Genomic DNA, 25,619 nt, shown 5'->3' with positions numbered 1-25,619 from the left:
GCGGGCTAAACCTTGCGCCCCTCGTAATAGCCTCTTGCAGCGCTCCGGGGCACTAGAATATTGATTTTCTGCAAACGCCAGATGTACCGAAAACACTTTTATCTTAGCGTGTGCATAATCGATAACGTGGCCCTTACTTTCACCAAATATAAACTTGGTTCAACGTAATTTCGACCGCTTGCTGAAGAATTTTTCTACGAAGGCTGCACATGATGCACACCAATTAAACTTCGCACACAAATTTTACATAACATTGCCCCTTGTTAGCTAAGTTCAATTCCGGCGGCATCTATATTTATTCATGTGCAGCAGGCTAAATGTTGCGCCGCTCTTATACCACGCTCACACCGCATCAGAGATCCTGCATGGGTAGATTATTCTAAAAGCAATAATAAAATGACACCTTTTGAACTTTGCCGGTAGATTAGCCATACTGTGTCCCTTATTTTCGGAAATTATAATTACGGTGCCCAGTTTAGTTCACCGAGGACGCCAGGCAAGCCAACTATAGGAACCTCGTATAAAGCATGAACATGGAGAAAAAACAAGAGTTCAACAATGCTTTGCAACGTTTCTAACTAAGCCAGCAGTGTGAAAGTTTCGCCGATTACTACACTCACATTCCTCTCGTTTTCAATGAACTTGAGCTTCATGTCTTGTACAGTTGAATTAGAATTCTGCGAAACATTACGGGCAACAGCAGCAAGGAACGCTCGCATAAGTAATTTTCTAGATAAGGCGTAATTAACTAACGCAGATTAAACACTTACAGCTCATTACTGAGAACATGCTTCGTACTTCAACAAAATATTAACAACGACCGTCGCATAGTTCACCGAGAAATACCGGGAAAACTACCTACGCGTCTCATAAGACGCGTAGAAATTGAGAGGAAATGAGTATTCAGTAATTACTATTGCAATTAGCCCTCTTTGGGAATTCTTGCACTCTGTGGTATGTTCGCAGGTATGTAACTTTTTTCTCGCCAACTTGTGCCACCGGGTTTGCGCCAGCGAATAGTCAACTTGGCCATTGGGCATCCGCAACGGGGAATATGACAGAAGGCATATGTCACATACCCTGTGCGTATGTACCCTGTGATGACCAAAACGAGAGACGTTCCACGTCGATATATTGTCACGTGGTTGAAGCAAAAGGACGCGTATGGGCCACCCGGTAGGTACTCGGATGGACGAGCAAGAACAAGAAGCAAAAGGTGAATAAGTTGGCAACCGAAAATTGAAGACATTAGTTACACACAAGTGAAAAAGCCGGCATCAAAAGCAGCCGAGTGTGGAGAAAGAAGTTAAAGACACCCTGAAACGGTTCTCACGATGTTGTACAAGCGTACTGAGTCGTACTGAGCAGTTAGTTACAGCCATATTAACTATGCGATTCGCACCTTATGCTCCGCGCCACCAAGTGGCTGCTCTATGCAGGTCGCTCACGTTTACGCCAAAGGCGTAAACGTAGAAGTAGTAGTAGTAATAGTAGTAGTAGTAGTAGTAATCATAGTAGTAGTAGGATGCACGGGATTCAGTTTACGCCTCCCGCTTATCCGCGTAAACACCCAGCTCGCCTGCGTTTACCGGAATATGAGACGTGCTCGTCGTCGCGACAGAACGCTCGCAAAGCTCACCGCTTGGATAGCTCTCACTGGGGATCGACGGTGAGGCGGCTAGTGGAGAGGTTGGAGGTTTCCAACCTCTGACGTAGGCCCAGCGAAGGCGGACCTTATCCCCGATCGCTCGGAGAACTAGTTGAGGAGAAAAAGCATCGCTAGGGAGGAAAGTAAGTTGTAATCGTCCTTAGCTTTCTTAATATCAGACTCTCCACTTAGATGTTTCACTGTTGCTGTGCACTACGTGCCCGCAAAATTGGTCCCAACCGTTTGAGGGACCCTTCAAATGAACGAATTGGGACCAGAGCATGCCCTCTAACATTGATTTAAAAATTTCATGTATTTTTGTTATTTAATTAAATTTTACTTTCTCATTTGTGTGGCCAACTCCCCTCGTGGATATGTTGCCCGTTGAAAAGGAATTAGCAGCAACAGCATACTTTGATCAGGGAGCGTTCTGGCTTCTTTCCTCTACACAACGATACCACAATAAGGCGCGTGGATAGAACAGTTGCAAAAATGTCAGCGATAGTATTATTACATTTGTTCGTAACGTTGCGTAACATGCATATATTACAGATGCATGTAATGTTGCATGCGCATTTAGCATATGAACGAACCTGTGATGAACGATCCTGTGATGATGAACGACCCTGTGAAGATGACAAAAACGAGAAACGTTTTACGTTGATATATTGTCACGTGGTTCAAGCAAAAGGACGCGTACTCGTACCCACACCTCGTATACCCATATTAAAGCCTACATTAACCGGCCCTAATTTTGTGGTTGCCGTTGTATTAAGAAATGCCACACTCTCTTAAGAGCAAATGCAATTTATTGAGGCTGGTTATTTTTTTGTCGCAACCTGCAATTGACAGAAAGATAGTAAGGCGTGTTCGTAAACCCAGCCAAATGAACGCATGTTCTTTTTATCGTGTAAAAGACGTTGTAGTCATCACAAATGGAGAAATAATACCTCACCGATAAGTTACGGATTAGCTGCGTTCCTTTCAGTTGCGCTGCTGTTCAATTCGAGACAACTTTTCTCACGCCAGACGAAACGCATAGGGAACGCGTTACGCGACCAATGATAAAGCACATCAAATAGCTCGGGCGTTTTGTGTTGTCATCGTAGCGTCAAATAAAGTCTGTCAAACATCCCTTTTCGTCTGTCAAGGATCGACATTACAAGGCCGTCACTGGGCCATCCTGGTACTGCACAGCAGTATTCCCTGGTCTTGAGGCGCAACTTATGGACAAGTTGGGTAGCAATTATGTGGCCACATAGTCACGCAAGCGCGTCAACCTCGGTGGCGCCGCCGCCATGTCATACCGGTATATGGACAGTGCAAGCGCCGTTCGCGCCGTGGTGTGTTATAATAGAGCAGCGCATTCGCCTGCAAGAACAACGAAGCTAATTTAAAGCAGGCTCACGCTGCGCTAAATCTGTTCTGCCACGGAGCCAGGACAGTGTTTTCTGCCTTCCACCGCTGCAACAGGAGCCTTGTGTGCGCACGCATTATTAACCCCGAGTGCGACCCATAGAGGTCACTGCGAGCGCCACTTGCATGCCGCCTGGGCGAGGACTCGCGCCTGTCGTCTGCTACAGTTTGGGCGGCGTACGGGCACCTGGTGCAGTGTTTCCGCGGGCGCGTTCTCATTCTCTATCTACGCCAGTAAACTTATGACGGTGCTCCCAAATGTATTTTCCCTGTGTTCTCACTCTTCAGCATCTATTGAAATGGTCTATTTCCTAAACCACAATATATATTTCTCAAAGGCAGCGTAACAGTTCCGGCCGATGGAGCACAGTCAGGCGCGGAGCGAGCATTTCATGCAGGGTTCTACTCTCCGCCATGGCAGATCACGTGGTTAACAAAAGTACAAACGAGAAAACAACGAATTATAACATCCTGCCTAAGAGACCAGAGGCTAATGCTTGCTGCGGTGCAATAAGCACGCAACAAAAGCTCGCTACATGTAGCTCCTACAAGGTGAACCTTAGTTTTAAACCACTAAAGCTTGTTTGCTCCCGACTACTATAGTTCGTGTTAAAACACTGAATTCTCGCATTTCTTGAGGGAAATGTTCGGCAATAGGACGAGGACTGGCTATAACAATAGCGGGGATTCTCTCGGCGCCGCTTGCTCTGTTTTATGCTCTTTGAACTGCTTCCCAAAATTAGACCGTTCGTCGCCATTTTAGGCGGCTAATTAAGGCTTTCAGGTACTGGCATGCAGTACACGAACAAAAACGTGCATCACATTTTTTTTACCTTTTCAGTACAACGCGTTCACTTCAGTTCAGTGATTTACATGATTCGGTTGGTAGACGTTATGACAGGTCCATTTCGGAAGAATGGCACAGCTGCTCGGCCAAACTTAATTCTTGGTCGAGAGACGTTTCTGAGTATGGCTGCAGCCAGGGACAAGTTGAAGCCTCATTCATCAGATTGAGACACATGAACATTCACTGAAAGAGATCAAAGTCAATTGAACTCGTAGGAGAGTTGTGCTGTCTTCTTTATGCGACGGGTAAACGAGCCAGTGCTTCACGGACTGACAAAGCGAAGAACTCTCAGTGTGTGCATAAGCCGCGCAGGTTGGAGACAGTGTGCTGCATAGGGCAGTTTAGTTTTTCCTCTTCTAGGTAGCATAGGCTGCGCTCTAGTACCTGGCATGCACTCAGGCACTCCAATTGAGGCTGTAAAGGAGTGGCTTCGTGGTTTCAATTCGATGTAGTGAACGAGTGAACGAATTCGTGAGTAGTGGCGTTTGCGAGCAATACATGTCTCACCATAATCGCAGCCTGTCGATTTAATTAAGGGAGGAGCGTGCCATATCGTCTAATTAAGGCTGCTAAACGCTGCAATAATCATTGCAACACTTTTAATGACTCGGTTTTCAGTCTCAACTTTAAATTTTCTCAGTGCCATCTTTCTTAACGTATTCGTGACATATACACTTTATGCGACCGCAGCCGTGCTAATAGCCATGGACAATGTTTTTTCTTTATTGCCTGTCTTGGAGAATGCTGAAAATACTAGCAAATATAATTCACGCGAAATGTGCACCCAACTTTTCTTTTTCGGCATCATTTCAGTGCCCCCATATGTTAATAAATCAAATCACCAAAGCAAGACGCAGGTTGCTGAAAGCTTCGTAGGCAATACGTGCCTTCCACAGGAGTTCTATATGGTCACACCAAATGTCAAAATTGATATTCTGTGTAAGATGCATTACGTGTCTGCTACAACTATGTAATAAGGTAATGAGTATGTTATGAGCGACCACTCAGGCAACATTTCACACGCCGTACTTAAAGAATTCTTATTTCACAATAGTTACAGAACAGACACGGCACATCTCTGCGTTGCGAGATGAGCATATGGATTACTGCAGCTCTACTGCGCTTGTGATACCCAAACCACAAATTTTCACGAGCCATTCGATTAAAAATATCAAACGGTAGTCGATGTTTCAGCCGAAAGGAACAGAAACATCGCTCAGGAAAGTACATCTGGCACGCTGAATGCTCTCAGCATTCGTGACTCGAACAAGCACGCGGCCACCAATCGCGCTGGATTGAAAGGCGGGACCACCATCACCTAACTCACGAGAGGCCACCACCCAAAGCTTTCCCCGCTAATCGTTCCTGCCGATAGGCCCGGCGCAAAGCGCATCGTGAAGCGCCCCCTCTGGTCCGAGCGGAACAGACAGTAAACGTCCTTGTAAATCCATCTAATCTTCTTCGCTTATTGGGGCAAACGCTGACGATTTCTCTTTGGTCCGCATCTCAGACGCCTTTGAAATGTGACACCTGCCGCAGGCGACGCTCCTCACGACGCCGGTGTCATGAGACGCCTTCAGTGCAACGCCAGACCTTGCTATCGCTTTCAATGCCTTTGGGCAAAACTCATCTCTTTTATCTTCTTGCTTCGTTTTTTCCTTCTCCTAGGTCGTGACTATTGAGCCCCAGCCAGCACAAGCCAAGAAATTTCCTACAAGAACAAGCGATAAACATAGAATCTAGAAATAGAGACACGGTAGCACACGAGCACGCACTTGCTTACTCACTGCTCTCGCTCGCTCAATATCTCGCTATACTCCTCGCTCACCCTCTGACTGGTGCGCTCGCAACTTTCTCCCCGCAGGCCTCCAAATTGGCGTTCAGCATATTATGACACCCGTCGTTTGAAAACTCTCAGCATTCCACTTATCTGCTGACGCGCTTGAAGTAGTAATTTTTTTGCACCAGCCAGCTATCGCGCGACCCAAGTCAAACACTCCAAAAACAGCCAACAGGGCAGCCAGCCGTCGCAATGTTCCGTATCACACGAGTTCCAAGGGCGACTTCCTCGTCGCCACATGCGTGAAGCCGAAGAGGATACTACAGTCACTGCAGGCACTCGAGAAGTGAGCGCTGCTTGTAATCAAGAAATAGGAGCCCCCGGCGAGATTTAGGAAAAGTGACCTGCTCAAGTGAGCCTTCGCTGGACGGATGTTATTTTGGCTGCTGCAAATCACAGTCCGAGGAGCGAACTGTCTTCTCTCTTCCTTACGCATCCCGCAGCCTCCAGTAACCTCCACCACTTCTCTCCATTTCGACGAATCCACGCGCCAAAGCACAGCTACCCTCCCTCTCACTCGCCCTAGCGAATGCAACCCGGTACTTAAGACCTCCGAAAAGCGTGCGGAGGCTCACAGCTCCGCTTGCAGTGGGCGTGAGCTGGGGAACTGCCACCATGAGAGTGCTATGGTTACTGCTGCTGGCTGCGGCCGCCTCCGGTGAGTAGATGTTACCCGGTTTTAGCCTGACTCCTAAGAAAAGTCCTCATAACAGCACCGCACCTTGCCAGTATTTTAGGTGTTTGCCGTTCCTTACGATGTGATAAAGTAAACCACCCGAGAAATTCGTCTACGGCCACTGATAGCTTAGTACTTAATTTATAATGGCTGATTTCACGCTCCTGGCGTGAAATGTAAAGTCTACAGCAACCACCGAAGTCGCGGCTATCGCTGGTCGTGTGACAATAATTATAGAAGTTTATGGAGATGCCGTCATTGTAACGATCAATAGGCGCGAAACTTCTTTTGTGTAGTAAATACTTGTATTAATGCTGATTATGCTCACGTTACATCCAAATAAATAACCTAAATGCTATATGACGCTCTTTAGACTTCCCGTTTACGTTATGTAGATGCGATGTTGATGCTACAGATACGATAACATTCCTTGTGTTGAAAGAATGCGCGAGAAGAATCAAGTTGACTAATGGTCTCTTTCAACAAACTGAACGATTTTCACCCAGCACATCGTGTATGGCAGGCCAGGCGATCAGCTCCTGCATCTCTGTCTCTCTCTCGATCGCCGCTGGTTCACAATCCAGCCCACAGCCATTCCCACCAGTCTCCTGAAACACAGATGCTGTTGGTATTTCGGTGTAGGCGGGAATGCAAATAGTGGTCTAAGCACGGGGAAATACATAAGGTAACGCTAGAAGTTTAGCACGACTACATTGTTTGTAACGACGCAATATATTGTACCGAATAATCAGGACGTTGGTAAATGTCCTTCGGGCTCGCAGTAAACTATGCGAACATAATTTGTGACGTATATAAACAAGCTGTACTATGGACATGTGTTTGCTCTCCAAGATCATCTACGTTAATGTAGTAGCTGTCCTTCGCTCTCTGTGCACACCTGTGTGAGGGACCCCCCGCTATGTCTACTCGACGAGACACTGACGCCAAAACTGCCGTAAGAGGTGGAGAAGGTCCATATGATGAACATGAGTTACTGGAAATTAATAGCATTACAAGAATCGGCCCGACCACGAATTTGCTTGCACGGCCTCCAAGATCGGCTAACGTTGCAACAACTCTTGCTTGGAAACAAATCGTGTCCTGGTATCAAGATCGGCCAAACAAATCGCCATTTTTGATTATACAGTCTAAGGGATCGGCCCCTTTAAGCAATTCACTGTCATCATGCACTTCCCGGATTACATGGCGAGAAATCCTGCCGCGCAATACAACCAGGAGCTGGACAAAGAAAGCATCGGCTTAATGGCACAACTGCACATTACACAAACAAGTGCAACAATTTGAAGCAAATCCAACCGATCCAATAGTCCTTAATATAACCCATGCACTCGCAGTTCGTGTTTCGCAGTTCGTCAAGCAGTTGTGCTTGACACATTGCTACGCTTACTTAGGACAGCGGCTGGAAATGATACACTGTCAACACACTTTCGGTACCGCTTTGGTTACAATAATGCATGTTTCAATGGCTATTGCGGCAGCTTACGTAGGTAAGGCTCAATATCTTTGAAAAAGAAATGTGTAAGGTAACTCAATTGTCTTTTCTAACTTCCTTTGCTTAAGCGTTTAATTTTTCTTTCCACATCATGATTAGACTCTGTTCAAAATGCTGAAGTGCGAGACATTAAGCAATACAGGACTTGGTGGAAGAGCAGTCTAGTTGCATCGGAAAGAGCTTACATTGAATAAAGGGAATGCATTGAAGACGTTTCTTTCTAACCTTTTACTCCTCACAGTACGCATTCTTTTCCCGCTGAGATAATATTTTTTGTTCTTTCTGGGTTTACTAGGCTTCGAGGTCGGCAAGGAGTATGTGTACGAGTACAAGGGAACGATGCATGTTCTTAACCCTGAGCAGCGGCATCAATTGACCGGTCTTGGGTTCCGAAGCAAGGTCATCATGCAACCTAAGCCCGACCATACGCATTTCAAGGTAAACCAAAGGAAACTATCTCAAGAAAAAATACTACAATAATTATCACTAAATCGCCCTACGCTCGACTGCCACGATTTCTCAAAGCCGACTGCGACGACAGAAGTGCAATTCATCTGATCTCCTTAAACATTTGTCCTAAGTTGCTTGTTCATAGCTTCTAATCAGTTTTTCAGTTTCGCATGTTGCACACTTAGGGATTCGCCACTTCTATTTTGCAATGCTACAAATTATTTTTCTATCTCCATCCCTTCAAAGCAGAACCTTACAAAGGTTAAGACATGCAAGATATACTGCTTTGCGGCTACTAGGTGTTTCAGAACACATGAACCTCGTGCTACTTGAATAGCATTAGACATGTTGTACTGGAAGTTTTTGTCAAACATTCACTGTCGCTCTTGGAAATGCAACAGTTCGAAGTCCCAAATTTTTTTAGTTCAACAACTTACAAAGTGCAGAATTCCCATAGTTGATGAAGCAAGCACGTACGCAGTCGTCGAGACGGAAAATTCGGCAGACATTACTTTGAGAGAAAAGTGCTATTTACATTAGCGTTCTTGTTCTTTCTGATTTATACTAGGTCAAGTTCCTTTTTCTCTTTCAATGAAGCAATACAAATTTGCGGTCATTACCGGTCATTCTAGATCGTGAACTTCGAAGCGGACACGTTCAACTCGGACGAGATCGACCTAGCTCATCATGAGTTCCACTACGCGTCGAATGAAAATCTCCACGGCGCTCTCGAACAACCTTTTGCCGGCAAGTTCGACGAAGGAAAGGTACAGTATTCCTTTTGAAAAGATTATAACCACTGAAAAAACGGCGACCTTAGTGCCCCTTGCGAATGGTGCATACACATGATTACAAAAGCAAAAGAAGAACAACAGCGGACGCGACCACGCAATACATTGCCCATGAATGCATCCCATGTATTTTGAGCACCAGTTAGTCCGCACAAACAAGCCTTTCCAGGCGTGGAAAACGTTCGTTTCAAGACCGTTAACCATGCAATACCCGTACACAGCTCCTCAATCAAGGACCATTATTAAAGCTTGTTCTCCTTTGCTTTCTGACCGTGGAGACCACATTTGTACAAAAAGAATGAACTTTTATTTTGCTTACAATTTAAAGAGTGTAATAATGAAACAATTTGAATTTAGTTGGCTGAACTAGCCACCACTGAATACTCTCTCCAGTGTATGAAATCTTTTATACAGGCTATTTATTATGTTTCCCGTGCATAAATCAGTATGTTGAGATATCAAAAGCTCAGTATAGCATTTACAATACATTTGGCATTACAAGGTTAACAAGCAACTAAACTTCGGAACTCCAGAAGCGTCCGGCACGTTAGTTTACCAATCCTAACTTAGTATTGCACTTTCTTGCCCCCTAAAGGCGGTGAGTAGCGACTTGACCAGTCGCAAATTAACCACTAACTCGAACTAGCAGTTGCTCATAAAGTCAAGTAGTGCTGGAATACTCACTTGGAATATGAGTGTAGCGCATACAGACGACGACATTCGAAGGCTCATTAGCAAACAGGCCCGGCCCTACTGTGCCTTTTACTCCCTTCGTCTTCCTTCTATTGTCCTCGTCTGTATGTGCTGAATTAGTGTTCCAGGATGACATTTCCTTTCAGATATCTGCAGCAGGATACACACGGTACAGTTACCCTTATTGCCACAAAATTACGCCCTTGTCTGCGTGTTCCTGTGGCTTCTATTCTCCAAGTCTGCATGAGCTCCATTACAATTCCAAGACAACACTCAGAGTAATTTGCTCCCGCTTGCTTTGCGCTTACCCCTGTCCATGTGTACCACTTTCTGCAGATCGTGGAGATTGAGATTGGCAAGAGCGAACCAACGTGGGTGAGGAACGTGAAGAAGGGCGTGCTGTCCCTCTTCCAACTGGACCTCGTCAAGGGACGCCACGAGCACCACGACGAGAAAGAGTACCACGTCAAAGAGGTAGGCCGAGGCAGTATAAAGAAAACGTAGAGGTTCTCGAGCACGGTCCCCTATGCGAGACAAAGTGTACGATATCTTCAAATCCACATTCAAATTGTTTGTTAATCCTTCAACACACAATAGGAATGTGTCCAACACTGATGGGACCCGTAGGCATGGGTCATGGTGTCGTTTCACTATGCAGAATTTCCCTATGAAACGAAGAACCAGTTTATACTTGAGCGCTGAGGCAACTTATAAGCTATATCGTCCTCTTGGCACTGATAGCACTGCACCGCAAGAAAGTCAAGGTCCAAGAACATTAAGGTTTAAGTTGTGTAATGTCACTGAGAAAAAGTGCTAACTCAGCGAGGAGGCTGTTATTCATCTTGAACTTTCAGCGCGATAGATGAAAAGGAGACTGTGGGACACGTGCTGTAGCGTCAAGTGATGTTACTGTCATGCTGGCTTGTTTTCGCGCTGAAATTTCAACACATAATGGCGCCGTGAGCGTTGAATTACGCTGCTCCATATGCCAACACGTTTACGAGCTAGCCTAGCAGCACGTGAGCAAGATATGCACGCCTCTGGTGACATACTTTCTGCTCCAATAAGTATTCTCCCTCAGGATGTTTTTCTTGAAATCCTTGATCACGTACACCGTCTTACGCGCATGACCAAGGAACGCGATGATTCAACAAGATAGGGTGTTCTCGTTCCTCGCAAATTTCACTAGAAGCCTGCTAGCCTTTCGAGCCTAAGGAGCGTGGAGAAGAGCGTAACGGTTTCTGGGCACAGAAACACTCGTACTTTGGTCAGAGTGTTGAAACGTGTTTTTGGACCTGAACGTAAGAATTATTGCTGTAACTACCAAGTAGTGTGCGTTGCAACCCACTTAACAACCTAATCTAGCCTAATCGCTGCAATTATCCTCGTGCAAAGGTTCACTCTCGCTACTAAATGCACAAAGAGCAACTGACAACAGATTCGATTAATGCGAAAACAGTCATGTTTCTTTCGGCGCTGAGGAAATTCAATGTAACACTGCCTTCTTTGATGAATCAATGAATCACTGAGCTTCGTTGCAGCCCTGAGGGCGCTTACGGTGCACAAATTTCATGATAATCGTAAAGGTTAACTTAAAGAGATACGCAATATGCATATCTGCGTATTTGTTATTCCATTCATTATCCTCGCTGCCATGGCGCGTTTCTTTCCCTGTTCCTCAATTACCTTTAACTATATTCAGTGAAGATCAAAACCGTATCTATGGGATGAAGATTTCAGTATCCCCATGTAGCGTGATTTCAGCGGTACAATACACAATCAGTGATGTAAGTTCACCTTTACTCGCATTCCCACAATGTTGGCTCACTGATATATCTCTAATTAAAATGACATAATCCCGCCCAGCGACACGACCAAAATGGGAGACACGGACATGCGTCACGTATGTGTATGTGTCATTCGTCGTGTTTGTGTCACTACACTGCTTTATGTTTTTGGACAAGCACCAACTTGCCCAACAACATGTCCTACTCGAATTAAAAGGTACCGCTTCAGAACATTAACGCAGGTGAGCTTGTACTTATCGGACCCGAAACAATGCGAAAAATGCTGCAAAGCAAGAACGCGTAAGGCAAAGTTCTTTTTAGTTCGAGTTCTCGATTTGTCCCCTTCTTTCGCACTGTTTTGAAACCCGCCGTTGCGGTTGTTCAGCCATAAAAACATAGCATGCAGCTCACAATGGGGGATGCGCGAGAATCGAGTAGCGGTGCTTTCAGTTATTAGCTGTAAAAAAAAAAAAAAAGAACGTAAGAATGCGTAACATCAAATGATAGAGTATTCGGTAATTATGCAGTGAGACCAGACAAATGGACAGTTAAAATTGAAAGAACTAATGAGAATATTTGAATGAGAGGAATTTAAAATAATTAGAGTAAGAATAATAAGGAAAGTAAAAAGTAGCAAAGTATACGTTTTGTTGCTTGGATAAAATCAGCCAATCCATCAAACACGTCCCTGTGACGGAAACCGAGTACCATGAGACCGAAAGAGAGTAGTGCTTCAGTACTTAGGTTCAGACCATTTCTTTCAAGATGTCTTGAATCAAATGGCATTGTAGTAAAAAATAATGATCAATAGTTGCAATTTTCCATCTGAATTGTCATGGGGCGATATCGTCAGACTAGACATGAGTAATTATAGCGTTGGATAGCGTCATATTTCTATTCTTTCTCCTCCTATTTTCATCCTCTTCAAGCGAAGACATCTGATTATGGTATTAAATATGGCACATACTCATAATGAGGAATACGTCATTAGTGGCTCTAGAAAACACACATATATTATAGCTAAAAGAGTGAAATGAAGAGAGAAAGGAAGTATAACTCCGAAAGAAACAGTGCATAATGAGAAATTAGACGAAACAAATGTACACATATATAAAAGAAGAGTAACCGAGATGATGCATTAAACAACTGAGACCGAAATGGTATGGATGAATAATAGCAGGGACTGTAAAACAGGAATGTAATGTTACTAACCTTGTTCAGTTTTCAGGATGTCACACAGAGTGTCAAACACATCCCTGTAAAATTGCTAGCCTGCTTATGTTTTTTTTTCTCTAATGCTTATGCTTCCGTGCAATATGGATTCCTACAGGATGGCCTGCATGGCCCTTGCGAGACCCTGTACGTCGTCCACGAAGAAGAGCATGGCTACCTTGAGGTGACCAAGGTTAAGAACCTGGAGAAGTGCGACCACCACCACATTGCCAAGATAGGCGTGAAGGTTGCCAAGAATTGCCTCAAGTGCCATGCGGAAGAACCGGTGAGTAAAACGTCAGCTATGCGTAGGTAGACGGGGAGTTCGTCTTAAATGAGCGTGTTCCAAGGAATGAGGAAAGTCCAAATGGATTTGCAAATAAAACAAGCGCTACATAGGACAGCGCAACAAACTGGTTTAGGCTGGCAAGTAGTTCTTTAGAATAAACTTCTGGAGACTTTCATGCCAAATCTGCGATCCGAATATGATGTACACCGCAATCGAGTTCTCCAGGGTAATTTTGACCACCTGGAGATTTTTCACCGTTCATCTGAATCAATGTACGCGACCTTTTGTCAAAATAAAAATTTCGCTGTAATATCAAGAACACGCGCAACTTGAGGCTATGCTATTACCTATTTTCGCTAATTCCATCGGGTCGCTCAGCAAAATTTTTTAAAAGTAGGGACAAGTGAAATAAATTCGTCTAACGAAAATGCTTATAATTAAAGCGATCTCCAAAGTTTGTATATACTCCATTCAAAGTACGGGTTTAGCAGGTTCTGCAAATAAACGAACGCCTTAAAACCGTAATCGTAATCCTTCGTAGTATTGGAGAGCATTTTGTTAAACCCAGTGCCCTCACTCGAAGCAGCTTTCTTCCTTTCTTTCACTAGTATACGAGACGTCGATGATGGCTAAAATGGCCAGTGTGGTAGTGTTTACGTTTCTCTCTCTCTCTCTCTCTCTCTCTCGTTTCAGCACCCGTACTCCTCAACATCTGAGGTGTATTACGAACTCAAGGGGACGGCGCAGCATTATGAGATTGCTCATGCCTGGGCCGAGTCTGGATACCTGTTCAAGCCTAACGGCGAGGGCAAGAAGATTCACGTGAAACTGAAGTAAGCATAGCTCGAGAGAAACAAGATCCGTCGCAAACGCATGCAAATCTGAGCAACTGATAGATCATAGGCAGCAAAGGCCTAAAGGCGACTCCTAAAACTGCTCGGAACGCACTAGGAATCTGTTTGGCGAATCCTTTTAGTGATGATTCATCACCGATCACCGACGTAGCAAGCATTCGTACGCGCACGTATGAAGGCTCTATACCAATGCCACTTGTGCGTTCACAGTGACGCTTTGCTCATACGGTCACTTCGGATCGTCAACGCTGATTGCGCTGCTGGCTGACTATTTGGCAGAGTGGCCGTACAAACTAATTACTGACCCCCAACTGAGGCTGGCATAATGCGACATTTGCTATTATTATTATTATTATTATTATTATTATTATTATTATTATTATTATTATTATTATTATTATTATTATTATTATTATTATTATTATTTGCTATCAATGAGTCTTTTGCTATTGGCTAAATAGAGGGTGTCGTGTTTTCGTGTGAGCTGTACGCAAGGTAAACGTTATTTTATGATTGATACTTGCGTTTAAAAAAAAAAACGGGTTGCGTTGTTGTGATATGGCGAGCACACCGCCGCACGAGAAAACCTGCGAAAGTGAAAAAAAAATATGAGTCGCGAAGGGTTCTCTTACGTGGGGTGGGTGCTTTTCGAATAAACAGTCTAAAGATAAGAAGCGGCTTTATAACAGCGAACGTAATTCTTAGTGCGTGCTAAGTTATTTTTACGGCATCCTGCTTGTCATCACCAAGAGTGAGTCTTCTAACGCAATACTTCACCCAGCGTAAGCCGTCAAAGGCGTAAGTCCTCCACTACCCCACTCAACGCGCTTCTTCATCCAGCTTAACCGTCCAACTTGCGGGAAGCTTCAACCAGTTTAAGATGACGGAAAGCAGAAAGCAAGCACCGTTATGAGTTAACTTTACAGCAAGCGTTTCGTATGTGGGCACAATGCTTGAGTTTTCAGCCTCCGCTAAAGCCAGTTGTTGCAGGGAGAAACACGTGTTTTAGTGCACAGAGAACCAGTACTGAGGACGCACGTAACCAGAAATACGAAAGACAGGTCTGTACTTGCTACTGCTCTTACTGAACATCAAATGCGTCAACACGTGCGCAGATCATAAACGTAAGGCCTCCACTGTGTAGCTATACCGTTATCCAGAACCGACGGCGCTACAGGGCTTTGTCAGCTTGCACGTGGACTGCCACTTTCACAGTGGACCTCGACGGAAGTTACCAAGGCTTCTCTCCGCAACTTGGATCCGAATGTATGGCTACGTGTTCGCTCAGCACTATCTAGAGCTGACGAGACGCTTTGCGCCGTTTGTGGCTTGGCGTGGCCTTCGCGAATGCTTACTCATTTCGGGTCGTAATGCCCAACAGCCCTACATGCGATAACTGTGGAGGGGAAAAAAACAATCGCCCACCTTCTCTGCAAGTGTCTCCGATTCAGTGCGCCCAGGAAAGAACTTTCAAGAGTGTTAGATAGTCTTGGCAAACGACCTTTGTCGGAGGAAAAACTCCTGGGACACTGGCCGACCATCGTCCTCAGCACAGAAGGATTTGAACGTGTTATCGGGCTTCTTGCGGAGGACTGGTATTGAAGACAACCGTTTCCCCAGCACAGGGTAACCAACCGGTCTGAGAACAGACTAAGCTCCCTGTCTTTCTTTCGATTAATGCTTCCTTCCTTCCTACGTTATCTGTACACAACCTTGCGAAGAGGTAAATATGTTATGGAAATCATACTTTTTACCGAGGTTAATGAAGGACTGTGACGGCAAACTAAAGGGGTTAACTTGTGTGTGCAGTAAAGTTACTAGTTGCTTTTCAATGAAACCATAGCTGTAGGCCCCACGCCTAGTCGCGTGTTCGTGGTTACGTCTGTCTGCCGAGCTCGTGGATTTACATAAAATGCGATAACTTTGCCAACTGCGCGTGAGGAATTAGGGTTCAATAGTTGTGTTGCGTATTTCACGCTTCAATGCGCAACGTTCTGACTAACCACGCGCATCTGCAGTCGCACCCTGGACCTTCTGGAAGAGCACGACGCCACCACTGAGACGCCACTTGCCGAGGACGTCGAGAAGGAGCACTCACTGGCCCAGGAGTTCCCCACGACTGGCGACCTGAAGACCCACGAGGAGCTCTTGCACCCCAACGCTGCTATTAAGCACTTCGATGTTAAGACCGACTTGAAGAAAGTGAGCTCACCCTTAACGTATGTGAATGCGTGCTCGGATTTCGCTCCCATTTCGCCAAATTTATATTCCGGGAGAAGGAAAGAAATCGGTCCACGTAGAAACACAGCGACAGTTACCGCTTTAAAGGATAGGCGGAGGAAGCTCACCTCCTAAAGTGGAGAAAGAGAGAGAGAGCTCGACCGCACGACGACGGTCGACTAGATCGGTAGCGACGGCTGAAAACCACCAATTCTTTTCGAATAGCGCAGTTGGGGGAGAATTTCTCACATTCGAGTTTAAAAAGAAATCCTGCATCAGATCGACTGATACAGTTCCTCTTGCTAATCGTTGTGGCCAAGACAAGGCAACTGTCTGCGTTTTCTATATATGCGTAGGTTAGCCGTGCATCCTTAAGGTTGGATTAAGCTCTCGTTTCTTTTTTTTTTTTTTGCCTTTTATACTTCCTTGCTTTACCACCTGACTTCTGGCTCGTATTTTTTCCAGTGTCCGTTTTCCAAGCTATTAGAAATCTATCGTTTATCTGGGTCTCTAAGTGAAATACTGGAATTCCGTCGAAACATTAAGTCAAGCCCATTACCTTGTAAAGAAGGAAAGGGCCTCCAAGTTAGTTTCGCAATTAGTAAGTTTGCAAATACCTCATGCTCGGAGCCGTCTATGAAACACGCTTCCTAAAACAGGGCTTTGAATTAAGTTACACAATTACTGAGCTCAGAAACAGCATGCCCTTTGTATTGGTACCTTGAAGCGTTTGAAATCGCTAGTGGTTATGACTTAACAAGGGTGACCTTTTGCGCGTGATTTCGAGTGTCTGAGTCGTACCTCTGAAACAACATGTGTACGGCAGACATTTCAGGACTGTCTTTTAACCAGACTATTTCGATAGAAACTGTTGTCCTTAGCCTCGACAGATCTGCTTGTTTTATTTGGGTATTACCTAATGCAAGAAAAAAACACTACTATCTATATTCTATCCTATACCATTACCCAGAGAAAAGGGATAGGACTCGTCAGTACACGATAACTATTTTAATATCAGTAAAAAGAAGTGTCAATTCCTGACCTGCCCACGTGACCAGGTGTCAGCATCGTTAAAACCCGTTTACGGCTTCGTCTGGGCTGCCTAAAGTTCTCGTATTTCAAAAAAAATAAATAAATAATATATTCAAAGAACACAACTCGCTCTAATGGCTGCCCCTATTGTGCAGTTTGCGGAAGGCCTCCACCAGCTGGCGGAACTGGAGTACACGGACGATGACATCAAGGAGATCGACAACAAGGCGAGCGGTAGCCAGCTCTTCCTTGTCCTGTTCCGTTCTTTCAGCGGCTTCGACTACGACGAGGTCCACGCAATATACCAGAACCACGTGCAAGCTGCACCGGCTGAAGCCAAGGACAGCATCCTGTGAGTGCCCACATCTTATCCCGCTTCTGTGCAACACAAGGAATGCTTATGAAGCAGGTTTCAGGGACGACCATCTAATCATTAAATAAAGCGTGTTCGAGACGCGGTTTGCAGGAGAAGTTTCGCATGAGGGCTCGTGAAATTTACTGCCCGTGGGCGCGCTTTCAGAAAATTCGGAAGTTTGAAAGTTTGAAAAGTTCGGAAGTGGGTTAACGTCGCGCTAACCTTTGAGCAAACTTGATGGTGCCAATCTCTCGCGCCTCCACCGTGTTTCGCAGTCACGCGTTCCTGGACCTCCTCGCCGCTTGCGGCAACAACCCTCACGTCACCTTCGGCCTGAACCTGATCAAGAACAACGAGATAACCGCAAAGGACGCCCGCCGCTTCTACGGGCAACTCCACCTGAACCTGAAGGAAGTCAGCACTGCCATGATCCACGAAATTGCCGTAAGTGCAAATTGAGTGCTAATCGCCACCACATCAAGAGCATAGCACGCCGCTGAACTGCATGTCGCCCTCGGGACATACGTTTTCGGTTTATGTGTGAAGGCTAAGTCAAGAGTAAAGTCAGCGGAACACTTGCTTGATCCGATGCCTTTAGGTATCACGTGCTCTCGTGCTAAACTATATCAGCTAGATATTGGCGCCTGTAAATTCAGTTTTTTTTTTATTTGTTCTTCACATTGGTGCTTATGTGCCTACGACGTTCTTTTGCTGCATACAATTACGCGTTTTATTTCTAGCGAAGGAGCCAGTGGTATACATTGGGAACATGCAGTCTAAGAAGGTTTGCACCCTTTAGGGCTTATCTCGTCCTGATGTAATGTTCATCTTTCTAGCACGGCTTTGCTAGCACGGCTTCCAAGTCACAATATGCATGCCTCTTTTCAGAGTGGCACAGTATTCTCGACAGGAATGCAGTGAGCGCCAAGTTTTCATGAAATTAAATGCAAGTAACACACATTATGATAATTGTTTGGAAACACATAGGCCCTAATGGGCACAAGCTATACTTAGAGTGGGATGCGAATATGCAGTTGCACTGAAATGCCACCTAAAATTCGAGAAACATCCGCCGTGGTTGCTCAGTGGCTATGGTTTTCGGCTGCTGAGCACGAGGTCGCGGGATCGAATCCCGGCCACGGCGGCCGCATTTCGATGGGGGCGAAATGCGAAAACACCCGTGTACTTAGATTTAGGTGCACGTAAAGAGCCCCAGGTGGTCGAAATTTCCGGAGTCCTCCACTACGGCGTGCCTCATAATCAGAAAGTGGTTTTGGCACGTAAAACCCCATAATTTAAAATTCGAGAAACAAGGGCAGGTCAAAACTAATCTGCGGCCCGTTCACTATAATATCCCTGATATAATCAAACTGCATTTCGAAAGCGGAAGCCTAATAACAATAATAGTAAGAGATAAATACCTTAATTAGTTACAAATAATTGCATTCTCATTTCAAGCTCAAAACATGCACCGAATACACAGACGCACGCTGTGTATTAAACCACTGCGCGCCAAGTGGGCCAAGCGGATAAAAAAAGCGAGCAAATTTCAACAATACGTTAAAGGGCCCGTGAACCACCTCTCCGGCTTGGTAAAAAGAAGCACGTTTCGCGCATAGCAAGCGTTGGTGTGAACATCTCACTCAAGTTTTGCAGTCATGCGCGGCATGCGAAGATCGTAAGTGGAGCACGAAGTCCCCTTTCACCCAACAGATTATGGCTGCACCTCGCTCTTTTCTGGACGCTTCATTTCGTAATAAAGCAGATTGCCACACGCGGCTGCTATTGTCCAACAGCGGACGTTAGTCAAGAAGAGTGTTTGCACGAGTGTACTTCTTCGTACTATCATTGTGTATATTTGTTGACGAAGTTTAATAAACAACCAGAAGTAAGCAAGAATCTGCTTTCTGATTTCGATAATTGCGTGCTTCCGGAAGAAGCCCAATATCGTCTGCTCACGCTCGGCCGGGGTCACCCGCAGTAGAATCAAACTTTGGGCACACTGCTTATCAGTGTCCTAGCCTTCGGGGTCTCGCTAACTTCGACTAGTTTTGTGCGCTCAACTAGCCTCGAACCCCGCCAAACGTAAGGCCACGCCCCACACAAGCTTGCAAGCGCACGCTCATTTTATGCGCATGCTCAATCAGCGCACGCTCAATCATTTATGCAGTTGATAATTAAAGGATATGTGTTACAAAGTGTAACTGTACCAAACCATAGATACAGTGCACAAGTTATGGGTAAGATTCCTGTTTAAGTATTTAGGGGAGAAGGATGTAAAATCCTGCTTAATGTTATGAAAAGTAAGTACAGCCAATGAGAAACGGTAAAGTTGATAGTACGGCAGTACCTTAACTGCGTCGTACAGGGATTCTTTGGTAATAGGTGCGGAACGGAATACCGTCTTCGACGCCCTGAACTGAAGCGAGAAAAGGCGGTCGGAATCTGATTTGTTACATGTGCCCCAAGCTAGCTGACACTACATAAAATAGGAGTGAACTACGGAAAAATAAATCTGCTTTCTCAAACGCAGAGGTAAAAAAATATTTTACTCGTTGCAACAAACCAATAGACCTAGATGCTTTCAGACGAACCTGATCCACGTGATCCGTCCATGTTCAGTCATATTTGAAACAGACGCCCAGGAAGCCGCAAGAATTTTTTGGCAATAGATCGGTATTATAGATCTGTAGTTGGACTTGATGATTCAAGGGCTTGTTCTTGGGGCGGAAAATAATATATTGTGTTTTCTTTAAATTTAAGTCAAGTTTGTTGCTATTTAACCAGATCTGTAGCTGACTCAGCCACTGATTTGCATGTTGCTCAAGTGAGGCTAGATTCGGACCAGAAAAGAAGACATTGGTGTCATCCGCGTAAATGATAATATCAAGTGTCCGGGTGATGTTAACGAGGTCATTGATAAATAAATAACAAAGGCCCAAGAATAGATCCTTGTGGCACACCTACTGCAATGATGGCACACCTACTGTAAAGTTGCACCGTGCATCCTCCCACGTGCTCTCAGTTCTAACTCTCTCCCTCTTTCTATCCCCCTTTCTGTTAACCCCAGTGCAGGGTAGCAAACCGGGCGCTTGTCCAGTTGGCCTCCCCGCCATTCCTCTCCTGTTTTTTTTCTCTCTTCTGATGGCGTGCTGTAGGCGCGAAGAACGATAGTGGCGCCTACGTTAGCATCCAATATCAAATTTGAACTGCGCACCACGGTGACGTTCAGTAAGTGAAGCGTTGTGGGCACACCCCGCTTCACCGTAGCATTCGCAGTGCAAGGCATTGAAGAAGGAACAGAAGCACCGCGAAGGGCCGTGTTTTATTGTCAATGACTCCGCATCTGCTGAACGCATTAAAGTACTTTTTGCGGCAAAGTATTTCTGGAATCGCCTATATTACCTTCAAAAGCACCTGTACACTTCGATTCAGGGATCCTTTAAGGCTTTAGAGGTCTTTCGTCTCTCCGCTAATTTCTGCATAGACTGACGCTACACAGAAGCGTTATTTAGCATTTTCTTAGCATGATTCACGCCTAGCCGTTACCAGAAGAATGTAGCGCAGCAAATCATTCCAAAAATAAAATGCAGCATTATGCACTGGTTCATTCGTGCAAAGAACATGTTCACGCTTAGTTTATGTTATGTACGATGTTCGCTGAAATGTATCCTTCTCGTCTCTCTGCGTGCCTCCTCAGGGTTGCGTTTGTTAATGCTTCGAGTTCTTTTCACGTGTTCGGGTTTGTCGCCACTCAGGCTGAGCGAATGCTGGCAGATACAGTTCCAACCTAACAAAAACCTAAAACAGTAACAACAATCGCGAACGCAACCGCCACTGTGCAGGACTCGTGCAAATCGGAGCCCGTCAAGAGCAACCCAGGAACTTGGAGTGCCTGCAAATTCGCTGCTAGCACAGCCGCAGGCGCCAGGGGATGCAAGCACGCACACGATGACCATGAGGAGGACCATGGCACCTGCAGCCCCGAGATCGCCTCGCACATCTTCAACGTGAGCATCTGACTAGGCCGACCTGCACGCTTAATCCCATCATGTGTGGTCAAGCTCCCAACTTTGACGCATAGTTTAGGCGGCGCAAAGTGATTTGCCTTGCACATCTTTATTATGCCCCTAGTGGAGTTACGCAGTAGCTAAGGATGGTTGATTTGTAGCCACTCGCAACTGTTCAGTCTATGGACATTACTAACAAAGTTCGTAAGTATTGTGAGTGTTCTTAATAGTGAGAAAGTGTACGAGTCAGTTTACCGAAGCAAGCCGAATGTTCCTAAAGTAGGTGAATTGCAGATGATAATGATGTCAATTAGACAGCGCATTATTGGAAGCTGCGAACAATAGTGTATGTGTAATATACACTAAGAAATAGTGAAGTAACGAGTCGATTAAGATTTTCTTATTCATGTCATTACATATGTCGCAATAGCAGGATTAATGCTACTCCCTGCTTAGTAAGACATGCGAGACGGTGTGCAAGACCTGATAAAATATTTACGCACCCTAGGCAAACAGATTTCCAACGTGCAACGTTTACTTGGGTACTCAACCAGCATAGTGTTCCACTGCAATGCAATGCAAGAAAACATCTGAGCTAATATTCCTCTTTCTCCCAACACCCACATTCCACAAACATTTTGGTCGTCTTGTACACCCAATGGTTCTCACAAGGCTAGCCGTGAGCCGCAATGCATTTTTTATATATTCGAAATGTTATATCGTGTCTATAAGAGGCAATGAGGACTCTGTCATGTATTGCTATAGATTTAGCTCCTGCGTATCGAGATATATTAGACACCTCAGTAGGAATTTAATCAGGGACATAAGCCCTAACTTTCAACTACTTTCTCCCAGTGGGTGTAATGTTCTGAACCCTGCATTTTTCCTAACGAACACCTGGTCCATGCCACGCAGTACTCAGTCACGCCGGCAGAAACACACGACGAGTCCGAGTTCAAGAGCACCGTCTATCTGCGAGTGGCCGGCAACCTGGGCACGCGGAAAGCGATGCACTACCTGGAGCGCTTCATCTGCCCCAAGTGGCACGCGAGCGAGCCCAAGAGGATGGCCGCCCTGTGGGCGCTGAAGCAGGCCTCCAAGAACCACCCTCATCTGGTAAGTGTTTACTCAGTGACACCAGTCCATGCGCTGCGCCGAAGAGACGAGCTCTGCATGCTTCAAGCGCACAGCACAGAGCAACGCGAAATTACTACTGACTAGCACTACCTAGAACAACGTTTTTAGCCCACAATGCGAAGGCTTAACGCTATTATACGAAATACTGTACTTTCTCAAACATACGTAGAATGGCAATATAGGTCGACCCTTATATGTTGAACTCGCCTAGACAAAAACACAATACTTCGAGTATATACAGGATCATATTCAGGTATTAGATGTTTTTTAATCGCCCGTGGCAGTTAGCCCAATTCTAGACCTTGAGCTGAATTATTCAAAGGGGGGGTGGGGGGGACATTAGTTGCACGAGAAGTCGAAACACAAATCAATTATTTCACAAGAAATTGCTAATTAACTTCTTTATCAATTAGTTACGGCACATATTGCGATTTACGAATTGTAGCCGCTGAGTTTGCAAGGGATATCTACATAGAAGAATAGTTAGGATGGCATAGGCTTCGAGATATACGCCAGCAAACTAGCGGTAAAAAGAGCACTATTGTCGCACCTTATTTAAGGAAATGGTTTTTATGCATTGAGGCACAAAAGTAACTGCAACGCCCATGCATTTCATCGTACACTTTGGCAGTGAATGCCTAGAAGATGGTGTCCTTATGAAAATTGTTTCTAAGTGGATACGCCTTGCAAACTCATTGGCCACAATTTGTAAATTGCCATATGTGCCGTAAGGTAATCAGGAATTATTTAGTGAATATTTGTCTGTTCGTTGAATATCTGCTTCCATTTCTCGTTCAAGTAATGTCCATCACTTTGAATAATACATTTAAAGACTAGAATTACGCAATCTGCCACAAGCGATTCTTAAATGTTCTGTAGAAATCAAGAATGATCACCTCGTAGGTTAACCCCCTATCTTTTTTTAGAAAAACGAAAAGCTTGGAACGTGACACACCTTCATTTACTGTAAGCTCAGCTACTGAATCTCGTCAGTCGATGCCACAAACTTCATCCTCGTCGGAAGTGGCAGAGAAGTCATTTTCATCTGATGCTTCGCAGCCGTTGTCGGTATCCAAAATAGCGCCGTACGTGATGCCTTCGAGCGCGCTTTATATGCAGCTCTACCTAAAGCTAGACTGAATAATCTCCAGACTGACATTATGGCGCGCTCTATGAAGTAAGTCCGTTAGCTTGATACCATTGCTAGTTTTGTTCACGAACATAATTCGATGGCTCCTTTTGGGTGACCTTTTTAAAATAGAAAAATATTTACCTATACTGCAGTAAATACAGTATGTGCCAAAACCATAGCGCAGATGTCACCGCATATTTTGGATCATGTTACTAAAAAGTCAGCGCCAGCTGCTGCAGACTCTCTTAAGATTGCTTATTCAAACAGCATGTCGATTCCTCGAGTATGTGGCACTGTAGGTTCATTTTTACATTTTCGGAAGACGTGCAACGAGACGAATACTTTGAGAAGCCAACAAAGTAGACGTTAATGTATAAGAACATCTGATTAATACAGCAAGATTATGACAATTTAAAGGGTAATGTTGCTATTACGTAGCAACTAACACGCATAAACGACTATAACCTCACCTAATCAGACCTGCCTTAAGTCCCCTAACCCTTCACCACTTGAGGAGCTAAAGGTGCCAGTTGAGTTAAGTGTTTTATTAATTGTTCTATCATGTAGCCTTATGGAAATCTCATGGCAACATAGTCTATCTTTCTTCAAAGTGGCAACTGCTTCAATATATTTCTTGGTCTATACGCCTGTCCCGAACTTGTGGTAGCAACGCTTCATAAAGCAGCCCCTCATTTCACACGACACTGCAGACAGCGGTAATTTCACGCTTGCTTTATGGCAGCAGATGTCCCAAGTGCAAATTAAAGCCTGAACATCAATTTGTTCTTAGATCAAGCCTTGACATCCCACATCCACTGTGTATGCCGTGCTGGCCCAGATGTTCTTACATTTTCTGATTTTTCTGCATTCGTGTGTCAATTTAAGAGGCATCTATTACAGATTTTTCCAACTTCTGCTGACTCGCGACTGTCAACGAAAACCTGTTTTCACGATCCGCTTTCTCTCGCTTCCTCGCAGGCACACTCTATCGCCTTGCCCATCTTCTACAACACGAGCGAACCGAGCGAGCTCCGTATCGCCTCCTTCCTGGTCGTCTTGTTCAGCCACCCAGAGCTCTACCTATTGCGACACATCGCCCGCGAAATGGTCACAGAGCCCAGCGACCAGGTGGTGGCGTTCGTCTCGAGCGCATTCCGCTCCCTGGCCAAGTCCAAGTACCCCTGCCATCGAGAACTGTGAGTCACTCGGTGGATAGACGATAGTTCTTGCGTTTAGACTATTGAAAGTTGAACACGTTGTTAGTGATTCATGATACAGTGACACCGGCGTGTAAACAAGGACGATAAGTGGAACAAGAACAACGAAAGGAGGAGGTGCACATTTACACGCCTGCGCTTCCGTACCACTAATTCGTTCATCTAGGCTAGACGACAAGAATAAATTCCACTGGTGTAACGCATTTGGATCATACTTTCAAGTCACGAATGCCAGCTCATAGATAAGTTTTGGAAAGTAACTATCCTGCCTTGAAACTTGATGGACCAGTGAGAAATTGTAAAACAAGTTGAGGACCACGCAGCGATCGACGAACTGTGGCATGATACATATGAGGTTAAGATTCAGGAAGACTGAAGTGGATTTCGGATAAAACGAGAATAATCCATCTAGTTCACATTACTGTCAAAGGTAGCCCTTGAAGAGGGCAGAGACAAAGGCCGTGTGCTGCTGGATAGGCAACTGAGACTGGACTGTGGAA

General features: G+C 45.0%; 1 protein-coding gene across 1 annotated transcript in view; it reads left to right on the top strand.

Moving 5' to 3' along the window:
• The first annotated feature begins 6,325 nt into the window (after positions 1–6,325).
• LOC126539448 (vitellogenin-6-like) overlaps positions 6,326–25,619 on the top strand; it is a 41,829-nt gene continuing 22,535 nt past the window's right edge. The window contains exons 1-12 of the mRNA XM_050186284.3: positions 6,326–6,409; positions 8,236–8,378; positions 9,023–9,157; positions 10,211–10,348; positions 12,992–13,159; positions 13,856–13,995; positions 16,035–16,218; positions 17,424–17,620; positions 17,899–18,067; positions 21,469–21,633; positions 22,549–22,749; positions 24,881–25,098. Coding sequence (XP_050042241.1) covers positions 6,367–6,409; positions 8,236–8,378; positions 9,023–9,157; positions 10,211–10,348; positions 12,992–13,159; positions 13,856–13,995; positions 16,035–16,218; positions 17,424–17,620; positions 17,899–18,067; positions 21,469–21,633; positions 22,549–22,749; positions 24,881–25,098 — 1,901 coding nt within the window. The 5' untranslated portion in view covers positions 6,326–6,366. The remainder of the gene's footprint in view (positions 6,410–8,235; positions 8,379–9,022; positions 9,158–10,210; positions 10,349–12,991; positions 13,160–13,855; positions 13,996–16,034; positions 16,219–17,423; positions 17,621–17,898; positions 18,068–21,468; positions 21,634–22,548; positions 22,750–24,880; positions 25,099–25,619) is intronic.

This window comes from Dermacentor andersoni, chromosome 11 (genome assembly GCF_023375885.2).
Source record: "Dermacentor andersoni chromosome 11, qqDerAnde1_hic_scaffold, whole genome shotgun sequence".
In the NCBI taxonomy this organism is placed as follows: domain Eukaryota; kingdom Metazoa; phylum Arthropoda; class Arachnida; order Ixodida; family Ixodidae; genus Dermacentor; species Dermacentor andersoni.
The sequence above is the reverse complement of the archived record's forward strand: the minus strand, read 5'-3'. Positions and strand labels throughout refer to the sequence as shown.